General features: G+C 38.3%; 1 protein-coding gene across 4 annotated transcripts in view; it reads left to right on the forward strand.

Annotated features, from left to right (window-relative positions):
- Positions 1-14,575, forward strand: part of sik3 (SIK family kinase 3) — a 30,388-nt gene continuing 15,813 nt past the window's right edge. For 3 of the 4 annotated variants that reach the window (XM_026367175.1, XM_026367165.1, XM_026367185.1), the window contains exons 1-6: positions 31-321; positions 12,166-12,282; positions 12,878-12,941; positions 13,506-13,667; positions 13,859-13,983; positions 14,207-14,330. In XM_026367175.1, the coding sequence (XP_026222960.1) occupies positions 31-321; positions 12,166-12,282; positions 12,878-12,941; positions 13,506-13,667; positions 13,859-13,983; positions 14,207-14,330 (883 nt within the window). Of the gene's footprint in view, positions 322-12,165; positions 12,283-12,877; positions 12,942-13,505; positions 13,668-13,858; positions 13,984-14,206; positions 14,331-14,575 lie in introns of all 4 variants that reach the window. The other variant, XM_026367156.1, reaches the window with a different exon arrangement.

Raw genomic sequence — 14,575 nt, forward strand, 5'->3', positions numbered from 1 at the left:
TGCTTGTTGTTCCCGCAGAGAGGCGAGAAGATGGCGGCCGTGTCAAGCGGAGGTACTCCTGGGTCCGCTGCGGCCGGGATTACGCACTCTGCCCGACCGACCCACGCAGTAATGGGCGCCCAGAACCGAGCCCAGCCATCCTCCGGGATCAGTCACTCCAGTCGCACCAGCACGGGCACTGGGTGCATCAGCAATCCTGGCCACACTTCGGCCACCAGGCCCCCCCCAGCCCGAGTGGGCCACTATGAAATCGAGCGGACCATCGGCAAGGGAAATTTCGCGGTTGTTAAACTAGCCACACACATCATTACCAAAGCAAAGGTAAGATGACTGATGTCGGACTTTTAGCGGTGAACAATTAGAAGTTGTCATTGTTTTATTCTAAGCTTTTTCGACTATATACTCGGGATGGCGCTGGGGCCTTCAGGCTCCGGGGACACAGCGGACAGCCCGCTTTGGTGACACCGCTGCTTGGTGTTAGCGGGGGTCCGTTCGTCACGGGGCATCACCTCTAACTACTGGATACAAACGTATTCGCCACAAGATACCGCTGATTTCTTTGACTTTAGCTAGTGCTAGAACTAGTATGAGGAAATGTAGAAAGGCTTGAGGTTAATATGTGGCAAAGCGCAGAAGACGGAGAGAGGGTATTGACGAAGATGAAAAAGAGGAGTCAGAACGTTGCGACTGGGGTAACGTTAGCTAGCTTAGCTAACGAGCTAATTAGCTGTTTGGCTACTTCCAGGTATCTTTCACGAAGATGCAAAATCACAAGGTTAAAAGTTTGCGACGTCCCGTTGGATTACCAATAAACTTCCTGCGTTGATAGGTGTAGGTTGTCCAACTATTGATAACTCTCAGTGACATTCATCGTATCAGTTCCACCGACAACTGGTGAAAGCCTTTTTGCGTTAGCTTTAAATTTAACGTAAGCTAGCTTGACAGAGAACTATTGATGGGAATGACAAACAAACCACTGTGGTTTTGTCATTTCGGGCGAGAAAAGTTCTTTAACGTTACATCTTTCAAGTGAAACAACACATTCTATGTTGTCTTGGGGTTCTTGAATTTGTCCAAAATGAGCAGTATTTCAGCTAATCCGCAACTGTACCAGTTTGTGTGAGTATTTAGATGCCCCAGATAACAGCTAGGTGGTATTTTCATGAAGTTTCCCGGACAAGAGAAAACTCTGACATGGCAAGACTAGTGGTTTTCAAAACTACTGTCACTCTTTGAGTGTATGCAGATGCTTTGCATAGAGTGGGCGCCAGTTAGTAATATACTAGATGACACAACAGACAGTATTATTAAGGACTGATATACATCTAGCCATTATCATTCTAGATAAGTTACGAGGGTTTTCCAGAGGCCGTGCTGCAATCTATAAGTATGGCAGTGACACAATCATTTCTGTTTATGTTTTTGGTAAACCAAAGGTTAGAGGTTTTGTGGAATGTAGGGGATTTTTGGACCAATACAAGAGGAGAGAATAACTCAGATATTGTAGTACAAGTAATGTTTTCCCTTTGTGCTACATTATTAGATCAAGTACCACATATTGTGTTGTGGCTTCAAATACAGTGGCTATATCTTCTTGGCTGGGATGGAAATATAAGCCCAAGGGCACCAAAACAAACCACTAATCAAAAAGCCTTCTGCTAATAGCCACTTTAATTTATAGCCTGTTGGAGAGTTTCTGCAAACTTTTAATATGGGGACATTAGAAGACTTTCTGTGATATGTCTAGTGTGGTCAGTGTGCTCATATCTTACAAGTGCTTGACTGAAGACTCACAACAATATGTACAAATGGAAACTACACTTAGAGACATTACTTAAACTCTTACTCTGTTTTCTATGTTAAGCACTTTGTAACACATATTTAGAAAAGTGTTTTATAAATAAATGTATTATTATTATTATTATTATTATTAATAAACACAGTAAATATATTCTTTACTTATGCTGGATCCTTTAATTCTAATTGCACAAATAAAGGTGAGTGTGCAGCCTTATTGGTTCCATGTTCTGTTATGTTGATATACACACAGACAGGTAGACATGGGTCGTTAGGCCGCTTTGCACTGCACAGTCCACAGAACCTAACATTTAGTTTCATGAGGCCAAATTAAATTTGGGTCATTAAGCGTCATGGAATGGTTTTCAACACTGTAGAAAATGTTTCATGAAGAATGTGAGCTGTGTTACAACTGCAGTAAAATTCAGAAACTACAAGGTATGAGAGCATTTTGGTTTTGTAGGTGCAAATCGAAGAGTAGCAGTGTAATAGTGAGATATTGATGAGCTCGTTATGAAACCTTAGTGTGTGTGAGCTTGTTTATGCTTGTCTGGATGTGTGTGTGGCTGTGACTGGCTGTCTAACTTAGTAAAAGACAGGCAGAGGACAGAATGACAGTGGAACATGGATTGGCAGAATGAAAGAGGGGCCTTGTTTGTTGTCTATTGATGGTGATCATAGACAGGCCAGACAGCTCTCTGGTTGTAATATGTCAACCAGCACAGGCGGTTAGACATCCCCAGTTATCGCGAAAATAAGAAGAATAGGAGTGTGCTTTTACATGCCTGTGGATATTATGAATATGGATGTGATGATCAGTCATCAGAAGGAATTTGCTTTGGAGCATTGTTTTATGGCCTAGGTTTTATAACAATGCATTAAGAAATGCTGACTAGTCAAAAATAGCTCTCCTGATGAGGATATGGTATTTATTTACATTTAGTCATTTGGCAGCCGCTTTTATCCAAAGCGACTTACACTGTACGGTAAGCGTAAGGAGGTCTTGTCTAAGGACCCCTACTGGAGGTAGGTCAGCCGGGATTCCAACCCAGATCTCCCGGCAATCTTACCACTACACTAGCCAGTCACTGTTATTTATACTTTGTAGCTTTAGAAGCCCAGAAAGGGATAGTCCCTTTATATGCCTCATTTGCTCTGTTGTTGTGTTAAACATAAAACATTCAACAGGCAATTTGTTTAAAGTTTTTCCCCCTATACACAGTGTAATTTGCAAATTCTCTGTGAACAGAGCAGTTGTGCATAGGCTTGCTGACATAATGCAAAGTGAGTGGCACAACCAAAAGCCTTCAGTGTGACATAGCTAGTGTGCTGCACCTGGTACTTGTGAGTGAAGAGTGAAAGTTCATCTCGTGCATACAAAGGTCAGCTAGCAAAGTGGAAGTCAAAACAGGGGGTTTTATACTCTCACACTAGGGCTATGCTAGAGAAAGTTGAGACATACTTTGCTCTTGTTTGAGAAATTTTGTGTGCCCAGTCTCTCCATAAACCTTATTGCTGGTGATCATCCTTCAGCAAGGCACATTGTCTTTATATTGTTTAGCATATAATGCATATTGCTGTGCTAATTTGGTACTTCAGTAGACTGACCTTTTGCATATCTTCAGTTATTATAACAAGTTTATCAAAAATTAAATGATATGCCTAGATGTCCTTACAGGTATAGCTGTCATTTTATTGTTTTGGTTGAAAAATGTCAAAGCATAGATATAGAAAAAATAGTTGACAGATTAAAGAAAGAAGGAAGTAGTGATAAATATTAGCAAATGATCATATATATAAATTTAATGATTTATTTTCAGTTAATTTAGTCAGAAAAATGTCAGAAAAGAGTGGAATAACAGTTTTTATCTTTTGCTTTTATCTAAAGCAACTTACAAGTGAGGAAAAAGGCGTATTAATAGTAAATCCTAATATTTCAGAAGCTGTTTGCTGAGAAACACATTATTCTACATTTTCTTTCATTAGTTAGAAAAATGATAAATGATAACAGAGATTGTTTGGATAAAATATTTGCAATTAAACTAACTTAAAGACTACATAATATTCCAGTTGAATTTCAGGTCTTTTTCTATTCTTTGATATAACCCAGTTACAGCCAGTATTTTTAATGTCCACAGCTAACTGATGTCTCCAGACTTTGTAGCACGATTTCTAGGTAATATGTCCTTGAAAACATGCTCAAAATTTATAAAAAATAAATAAATAAATGAAATATAGTGTTGTACTTGTACAGAGGCTGTACAGACCAAAGATAACCGAGTTGCATAAAGACTTATTTTCCTGTTGACTGAGCTTATGAAACCGATTGACCTGCACTGCATCTAGGCTTTTAATTAGGCCTGTAGTTGCCTTGTGTTTCAGTGCCCTTTACTTGAGATGATACGTCACATCCCGGTCATTTAACAGGTGGCAAATTTGCACATCCTTTTGCATATGTTTTTAACAGCCACTGCTAGCTATTGTGGGGATTAGATTTTTTATGCACAACTAATTATTTAGAGTTAATTAAACTCTTTCATCTTTCGGCATCATTCAGGTTGTGCAAATGTTTGAGGTTGTTCATAGCAACTAGTCCGGAATAATAAATCTTCTTTGGTCCTGGCTGGCCTCTAGGTAAATGGTCATTACTAATATTCAGTGACGATGATGGCACAAAGAAATGTGACGCAACTAGTGTTGCAGATCTCTCCTTGAAACTCACAATGCCAGTCCACCAGGTAACACTTCTTTCACTACAAACTACTCACAATATCCTCTGATTACAAAAAATGATGTCCCATAATTAACAATAGTGTCAGCCTTTTTACAATCCTTAACCTGTATACCTATAGAGGTAAATGTATACTATGTTTGAGTGGCTATTAGAACATAACCTTTAGTTGGTGTCAGGTTTCAGAAGCCTTCTAAATGTATAGTAAAAGACCATTGTATGTTTCTGTACAAGTATACTTGTGTGTAATAATTTAGCAAAGAAGATGTGAACGTGCACTAAAAGAAAATAAATACACACTCTTGGCCCTTTGTCTTGTTGTGCCCACAGCAAGGTGAGCATGACTGGTAAAGATGGCACTGTGCTGCATGTTCTGACCTGCCACTCTGGAGGGAAGCTTTTTTTTTTTTCTTTTCCCTGTCTTCCCCCCTTTCCTCTTGAGTGTTTTTAGGCAAGAAAAGGATAAGCAGGAGGAAGAGGGCAGGCAGGATGGCCAATGTTAGGTAACAGGCCTAATGTACTGTGTAACAATTGCACTCACTCCTTTAGTCACACTCACGCACAGCTATCTAACATACAGCATGCACTCTGTTTTTCAACGACACACACACATTTTCAAGTGTTATTTCATTTGGGTGAAAAATATGACAAAGACAGTTTCTGCTTGACTTATCTTTCTGTCCTCTAGTCATCTTCTGTTGCGTTCTCAGTAGTGTGAATCTGTAGCCATCCGGCTTCAGACTTAGTGTGTCTCTCCTAAATTACATTGCTGTCAACAGTTTGGGTTTGTAAGTATGATCTTGTTGTGTTCCTCATGATCCATATTTTAAAATCACAACTCGGTGTCATCATCATCCACAGCACTGCTTGTTTGTTAGAGGCATGTGTTGCCAAGGCTCCTACTTGGAGAAAGGTCGCTCCATTGAAGTCTTACTGGTTTCCATAGAGATAATAGTGGTTTGAGCTCCTGACCACCAATTCTGAATGGAGGTGACTTGCAAGTGGCTGAGCTCAGCTCCTGTCATGTCTCATCATGAAGACTACCTTTTTTTGTTAATACAACCAGTAATCAGTGTGCAACAACATTTGTCTGATGTGCTTAGGGTTCCTGCATCAGTATTTCAGACAAAGTTGGCCTTAAATATGCTGCTGAATTGATTACACAGTAAGGACGTTATCTGTACCTGTGGCATTAGCACAGGTAGGGTTTTTAGTTTAAAGCTGTTGAAGATCAACTTCTAGTTCTCTGTAATAATTTCATTAATGAGATACAGAAGAAGAGTAATAAAAACCCATCTCAACCATGTAGAGCAAACAGCGGTTGTGTAAAAGAAATGATATGTTCAACAGGTTAGAGCAGGGTTTGATGCAGTTTCCAGATAATGTGATTGGCTTAAGTGAACAACATTTTCGAACTTGCTTCAAAACAGGATATATATATATATGATTAGGACTGCAGATATCCATTATTTTTATTAATCAAGTAATCATATGCAAGTAATCATATTCTGTTGATTATTGTAGTGATTAGTTGAGTTATTGAATGAAAATGAGTTTTGGTTTATTAAAGCACTAAGCATGTACAACAGGAACTAAGATTAATCTAAATGATCAACTAACTGGTTTCTTTTTATTGCTTAAATTTCACTTAGAGGGTCAAATCATCAGCAGCACTTGCAGATTGTAGAACAACTTTATTTTAAGGATGATGCTTTTCACCTCATGGCTTTCATCGGGGTTGCCTAAATTTCAGACAATTATATTATCTATCAAAACTAAGCTGATTTAGAGCATTTAATGGCCATCTCACTTTCTGGATTAAAAAAAACTACTAATATACATACATATACATAAATAGTGCCTGTGAGTTGTGCAGCTTTACTGTAAGAAACTACAAGACTTTCAACTACAGCTGAAACATAATGTGAGTCTTTAGTGTCTTCTTGGAGTCTTTGTGGCATTTGTAGGATGCAAAACTGAGTGGACAGGAAGGTTGGAACAAGAGTCAGCTAGTCTAGGTCCAGTGTTGCAAACCTGCACACGCAGGCAGCCTCGATAATGGACCTAATTTGTTTGCTAACGTTATTTGAAGACATGTTGTATTAGTCACTTACTTTTTCATTCTCATCTTTATTCAGACCGCTCTCTGCCAGCATTTAGTCCATTTTTAGCTGTTGCCACATACAATATGTATATTTTTTAGGCTACCATTTTTGTAGGTAACTCTTAAAATACACAACAATTATTAGACTCCTTCACCTGTATGTGAATATGAAGTTGCATCCTTCAAACTTCCTGTTGAAGGCATTTTTTTGCCACTGGTTTATATATAAGTTTTAAACACACAATTGCGGCTATTGTTGACCTCTCAGTGGAGGTAGTTAACTTAACTTGCCTGTAGCAGCTCTATTAGGGTATCTAGGGTGATGTGTAATGTAGTTTTTTGCTCTTAGTTGGATGAAGGGAATTCAAGAATGTGGTCAGCTACATTTTGAAAGTATAGCCCAAAGATTCAAGTGTTATGATACTTAATCAAATCCTAACCAAGCTACACGTTGTAGTTTGCAATTTTCCATGTTTCTCTTCCTTTGTTTACTTATTGCATGAACATGTTGCTCACATCCAACTTAGGTGGTCTAGATTTCAATATTCTGACTTTGATACAAAAAGTATTTTTCCCTGTGTACTGTAAAGCCAGTCCCAAACAACAATTGGTGGTTTCTTCTGTGTAAGCACTGACAATTACTGTGAACATGGGAACATAGCCATTGCAGAGGCAGTAAGTTGTGGTGACGGTGTGGCAACTAAACTTTACTTCATTGTTGTCATTAAGAAGTAAATTTTTACTATGTAAAATATTGTTTGTGCTCTACAAGAAGTGTTAAACAAAGCTACAAATGGTTTTATGGCTACAGATTATTTTTTTTAGCTTGATATGGCATTTCCTCTGTCTATTACTTTCACCCTGACACATTCAACCAAGTCGTGTATGCAACATGCAATCTCGGAAAGGCATTGTACTGACTCATACTGCTTGAACGTGTGTGTGCACGCGTATGATACAGTCATAGGTTGGTGCAACATGTGCTGATCTTCTGTGACCTCATCCTGTGTGTATGATGCTGTGTGATGTCTTTGAGAAACACACAAACACAGAAGCCACAATTTTAGCTCAATGCCAAGCTGATTCTAGTTGGCCATAGCCATGATGCCATGTGTTCATCTTGAACACGGATATGTCTTTGCCTGTGTTACTTAAACTCCCTGATATGGGTTAAGCCACAGCATTACACCCCCTGTGTAATTGGTGTCACCTGCTGATGAAGGTTAACCTCGTACATTATATCATCACACCTCTGTGCGTGTGAGTGAGAACATGGATGAGCATGAGTGTAGACATTACACCATAGACCCAATTCTGCTTAGGATTAGCACTATTATTGGGTTGAGTCATGATGTTTTCAAAGAAAGTCAAAAAGAATGCTTTAAGACTATAAGCACAAATATTGAATTCCTTTTAAAATGTAATGATCTATAATTTTATTCCTTACGTTTCTTTATGCCTGGATTTGGCTGATGTTTTTGCCCTAGAAAAAAATTAGGCGTTCATGAAAGAGTTGGTTAGAAATGTTTTTGACAGGGCTTGATTGAGCTTTATAGTAATTGTAAGGCTTTTGTGTTATTATTAAATTGTATTACATTTCTTAAAATCCACTAATATTATGTGTTGTTCTCTATTAGTGGTTGTAGGGTTTGAAACTCGTCTTTTCTGCATGACATATTTTACCAGTCAGTCTAGTACAAAAATGTCATTATACTAGATATACACATCTGTAATTTCTGTTGTCCAGTTAGCAATATGTTCATCAGTCATGGAGTGTAACATAATCACATCTGCAGTCGTAACTTTAAAAATTTTCAAACGAAGGGTGTGGCAAATGTCCTGCCTTTATCTGACATATAGTGGTACACATTGAGTAAGTCGGTGTCTTTTCAAAAACAATTCTGCTCAAGTTTGCTCAAAATGCAAGTATTTTTGCTCAGCATTAATGCTAAACAAACAAGATTTAAAATAATGTCATAGGAATGCCAATGAATGCCTTTGTTAACACTGTCTTTCTGTTTTACCATTCAATTCTGCCTCTGACAAAATGTGAAGTAATTCAATATTAGCAGATTTCTGCTTTGAGTTTAAATCACATTTATGATTTTGCATTGGCATGCTAATAGCCTTTTAGTTTTCAGAGCGCTAGAAACACAGAGTGCCCCTCACTCTCTGAGAGGAGAGGGACATACCCCATGCTGATCTGTCGTGTCTGTCTGTGTGCTGTCATTGTCCTCTTTTCTTTACATTATCAAGTTGTTTTTTCACGGTGTGGGAAAATTTATGTATGGTGAGAGAGCTGGCAGCACTGCATTACATACATCAAAAAACTGAGTGGACTGAGAATATGCACAGACCAGTTTCTTTCACACACATAGACAATGCCTGTTGGCTTGCTAACTTGATCACTAGCTAGTTAAACTCATTTAACTTAACATTGAACTCTGGAGCATTAATGTTATTCAAGAGAGGAACATTACTAATCTTATTGACTTAGCTAACAAGTTGGTGTGCCTAAGTTGGAGGATCTGATCAACAGTCTGTAAATGAGAACGTCAGCAAACATAAATGTGACTGTTACCGTTAACAAAAAACAGTCTAGTAACTTCCAGACTTAGCAATTGCGTTCATTGTCAGCTGCAAGGGGAAATTCACCCTTTCAGCTCTGGCTATGTAACATCACAGGCTGGTGGTTGAGGTTCTGCGTACTAATTATACTGCCATAGGGCAGCTTTGCCATTATGTGTCACTCAATACAGTCAATACAGTTTTTGTGTCGAATGATGTTTGTTTGGTTCTATTTATGTTCTCAAAGATGTTTAGCTAAAAATATACTGTATATGCTACACAATTAATTACCTTGTGTATAAGATAATAACAAGGTCTGTAATCTCAGTCTTACTAGCCTCTATAATATATGTAATATTATATTTTTAAGATTTGGTTTCCGTTGGCTGTTATTTCTTGTTGAATGTGAAGCTATTTGGTGTGTATTTGTGATGTACAGTAAAATGTCCAGACTTGTTTTGCTGTGCACCAGTTGGGATGGTGTTTTGTGAGGTCAGTCTTGTGATTGGAGTGGCTATATAACACTTCATCTCATTGCAACCGCCCTCTCAAGAGTGTGTGTGTGTGTGTGTATATACATAGATCTTTAGAATTATTTAGAATATTCTGGTCTCACTGAATCTATTACAAAATTGATTGAACTCTCTGAAGCTTCTAAAGTCACAGCACATGTATTGTACCTTTGCTGGAGCTAATGCTGGAAACCCAACTTTTGAAGTATTACACTGGTCGCATAGTTGTTTTTGTAATATAGCTTACTAGTGGGTAACACTGCTAGTCTTGCATGACAAAGCAAGTCATTTTTTATCAATTGATAATCCCCGTTTCCATTTCTTTGCTAGCAGCAGCTAAGTGAGCAATATCTCAAACCTGTAAGTCCTCAAACCCGCAAGTTAACTCCTAGCTGCCCCAGTTATGTCACTGTGTTCATCTTGTCCCCTAGCTAGTAAGCAGTCACCCTGGCAGAAGGTTTTATATTCAGACACACATTAAGTCTTTGTACAGATAAATGTAGCCAGAGTAGCCCTGTTTCTTTATTTCCAAGAGGACTCACTGTCTTTAAAATGAGAATAATGTGTACGTGTAAATGTGGGCATATGTTTGAGTGTGGGAGTGTGTGTGTGTGTGTGTTATCCAGATGTCCTGTTGTTACCCTGCTGAAGATGCAGAGGGGAGTGATTACATCAACAATGCTGGATGACTGCCAATGCCATAAATAGATTCCAAGAGCTTAAAATACTACATAGACACATATTGCAAACAGATATGTATGTACTCAGACATACACTGCAACGGTTATTTTTCTTTTTAAAAAATATTTACTCTTGCTGTTTTTGACGTTTTTGTCTTTAAGTAGCTGTTTCTGTCTGTATAGTTATCTAATATTGGACAATTCCCGTGAAGGGAAGCTACACACACTCGTCTGGATTAATACCACAGTGTACTGTATATATTTCCTTCAGCTGTCTGCCATGTTTGGCATTTTCCTAAGGTCTGTCATCAGTGAAATAATGGCACTCATAAGACAGAAGAATTTTGTGGATATTTCATGGGTTGCTGCAGGATGGATGGTTTTCATTTTTTCACACACATTCGGACTGTACTCGCTATCTATTTTTAGTAGGAGCTTTTTTTGGGGCAACCCCATTAACTTTGCTTGATTAAGTCATTAAAGAAGAATACAATGGTGTCACACATAATCACTGTCCACACTGCTGGAGCCTTTGTCCAGGGCTCAGCAGTTACACAAGAGTCGGGCTTACAGTCGAAGGTCGTGGCTTAGGTCAGGTTATCTAAACAAACTGGAATCCTGAGAAAGCACTGTATTTGGCAACACACAGTTTGGTTTTTCATCATATAAGGTGTGCAACCATATAAGTATCTAGTTGTATGTGTGATTAAAAAGGTCTGTGCCAGATGTTGGGGAACCATGGCACTCTGATGATGAGTGGGCTACTGGAACAAGACATTCATGGACAAGAGCTGAGAATAGGGAACTGTTGCAATGCTACTAAACACGTAACACAGTAAAAGGGGTTATATGCAAAGGATGTGAAATAGCCATCCAAAGTATACTGTCAGTAACGGGGTAATAGCCAATAAGGGTAGAGAACCAAACAGTTCTTGAAAAGCATATGGCTGAAGGAGGCATCAAATAGCAATGCATGAACCAGCTGTAATAATCTTGTCAGGCATCATAGTGGCTAAGATGAAGAGGAAAAGGCAAATGGCTCAATATATGAGCAGAAAGGATTTTTTTAGGAATTGAAAAGCAAAGCATCATCTTCTGGTAAATCAAGCAGACACTTGAGGCTGCAAAGCCCAACAGACCAACCTGTGCACTGCCTAGACAGACTACACTTCCTCATAGACCCTAGAATGCTAAAATTATAAAACAGCAACAGGGCTCCAAGAGCCCCCATCAAGAACTCAATGAGAAAATGTGTTTATTTCTGATTCATTCCTTTGTTCTCACTAATAAAGGACACAGGGCAATGCTCCCTCCTCTTCCTCCTCCTTTTTTGCTGCTCTGAGGAGTGTTCAAAAGTTGTCGTTTCGAATTTACAATTTACACCCTTCCCTTTCTTCCTTTGCTGGTTCTTTTCTTGGCCCTTTGCTCTTTGCTGTGTCATCACAGAAATATTGCAAGGGCACTGGGGCCATGCCCTGAAACTGTTGCCTGTAATTTAAGTGTCAGCTAAATAACACTTCATGTGAATGTATTGTCTGTATTTTTAACACGCTAGAGCTGGTAAACATATTGCATTGTTTTAAGATTAATTCTTTTTTTTGTCTACTCATTTGTATTCACTCGCTTTATTTGTTTCTATGTCTTCTGTACTCCCTTCTTTAATCCCCTTTTCCTTGTTTATCTTGTCACCTCTCTTTACCTTCTTCACTTCACACTCTCTCATCATTCATTCTCATCTCTTACTCCATCCTTTTCTTGTCTCTCTGTCTCCAGGTGGCTATAAAAATAGTGGATAAGACCCAGCTGGATGATGAGAACCTGAAAAAGATCTTTAGAGAGGTGCAAATCATGAAGTTGCTAAAGCACCCCCACATCATCCGCCTCTACCAGGTACACATTCACCCACAGAGCTGATACACTAGAGACCCATGGCCCAGTAGAACAAATAAAATACATGTTGGTTTAACAGAATTTAACATTATTTGCTGTTCTTCATGGATTAATTAAGCCAAGACCTTAATGACTGTAGATACTGACTCATTGAATTGTAAAAAGTACCTGAACAATACTGTTTCAGGTTTTAGCCAACAAAAGTTGACTGTACTCACAGTTTTTTAGTGATAAAATGCACGTCAAGAGTTTCCCATTTCTTTTCCTTAATTTTACTTTTTACATATCAGGATTATAACAGAGACCCAGACTTTTACATAAATAAAATAAGTTAAATGTAATTTGCCACTTCGCTATACCGTGAATAGGTTATCTTAAAATGTCCAAATCTATTAGAAAAATTATATCATGACATAACAATAATAACAGCACATAATAAAATCTACGGTGATATTTTCTGCTCTGTAGTCCTTTGCTTGTATGCCACATAATGCTTACTCATTCTGTTGTGTAACAGGTGAACTACCCATCAGTAGGTGTTGTCATGTCAGAGGATCTGTAGGTTTTGATTTTCATCATTTGTATATTTCTTTAGGTGATGGAGACGGAGAGGATGATCTATCTGGTAACAGAGTACGCTAGTGGTGGAGAGATATTTGGTAAGGGAATTCCCCACTGCTACTTTGTTGTGGAAAGGCTCTTAATGTGCCTTCTGCTTTTCAGTTTGTTCAGCTTGTTTCCTTTTTGATTTTTGACCGATGGCTAAATGTGCAATATTCAATATAACATTATAAAATGGCTCAAAGGTGTCATAAAATAAATATAATTACAATTTTGGTTTTATTTGTATCCATCATGTCTGATTTCTTTGCACTGCATGATTATTCTCATATTACAGTACAAACAGTTCATATGCAATCTAATCTATTTGGCTCACATAGCTTGCATATATTTTAGTCATTTATTTTTTTATTAAATTACAGCATTTATGTCTAGTCCTTATAGCAAATTTCGTTCTTTTTTTAAGGGTTTAAAAATATCCCAAATTTTCCTTTGTTATGAAGGCAGTATTATATTGGGCTAAATTCAAACACAATTAAAGGCTTAACATATTTTGTATTTATCTAGTTAGCCTTAAGCACAGTACTGAACAGGTACACAGCAGACACTATGCTTGAACATAAATATCTGAAGTGTATTTTTTTGTGTGTGTATGTGTGCAGACCACCTGGTGGCTCATGGGCGTATGGCAGAAAAGGATGCCAGAAAGAAATTCAAACAGATTGTGGCAGCCGTCCATTTCTGTCACTGCCGCAACATTGTCCATAGAGACTTAAAGGCTGAGAATCTGCTCCTTGACCACAATCTGAACATCAAAATAGCAGGTTTGTATTCGTGTGTTTGCTGTTAAGAATCTATGGGTGGGTATCCTAATTTAGTGGTTTTGGGCTGTCTTTTTGAGTGGGTGGATGCAAGTGTCAGCATGTGCTTTTGGAGCATTTTCCCTGTTTGATCTAATTTACTCTGTCAGGAAAAATGATAAGATTAAATAAAACTCTCTTCTTCCCCCTGTTAGATTTTGGCTTCAGTAACATTTTTTCTCGAGGCCAGCTCTTAAAGACGTGGTGTGGCAGCCCTCCCTATGCTGCGCCAGAGCTTTTTGAGGGCAAGGAGTACGACGGACCCAAAGTAGATATATGGGTGAGTAGGCTTTTAGGTATGTAAGGTGTTACCCATTTAGGTGTCACACAGGGTGTAGTTAAAAGGCTTGAACATTTCAGAAACACTAAAACATCTTGAATGAAATGAATAAATAAAAGGCATAGAATAAAGTGCAGAGATGCTTTATTAGTCTTTTTGTTTAAGCCATATTTAAAAATGATGCACTCATTTGGTTGTTTCCTTCTGTCTTTTCTCTCTGTAGAGCTTAGGTGTGGTGTTATATGTACTGGTGTGCGGCGCCCTGCCCTTTGACGGCAGCACTCTACATAATTTGCGGGCACGTGTCCTCAGTGGCAAATTCCGCATCCCCTTCTTTATGTCCACAGGTAGTACTCCTGTCAACTTCAGACAATACCATTACCAATGTTAAATATCAGTATCTTGATTTTCTCTTTATTGAAGAGCAAGTCAAAGTAAATATTCTGAAAGTGGTTTTAAAGTAAAGCTGAAAGCCAGAAACCGCCACTATGCCTCTGTGCTTTTTGGAGTAACTTTTATTCTTATACTCATGGCATTTATATTGTTTATATTTGTTTCTCACGTGAGTGCACCTTTATTTTTGTGTGTTATG

Source organism: Anabas testudineus, chromosome 13 (genome assembly GCF_900324465.2).
Source record: "Anabas testudineus chromosome 13, fAnaTes1.2, whole genome shotgun sequence".
Lineage (NCBI taxonomy): Eukaryota > Metazoa > Chordata > Actinopteri > Anabantiformes > Anabantidae > Anabas > Anabas testudineus.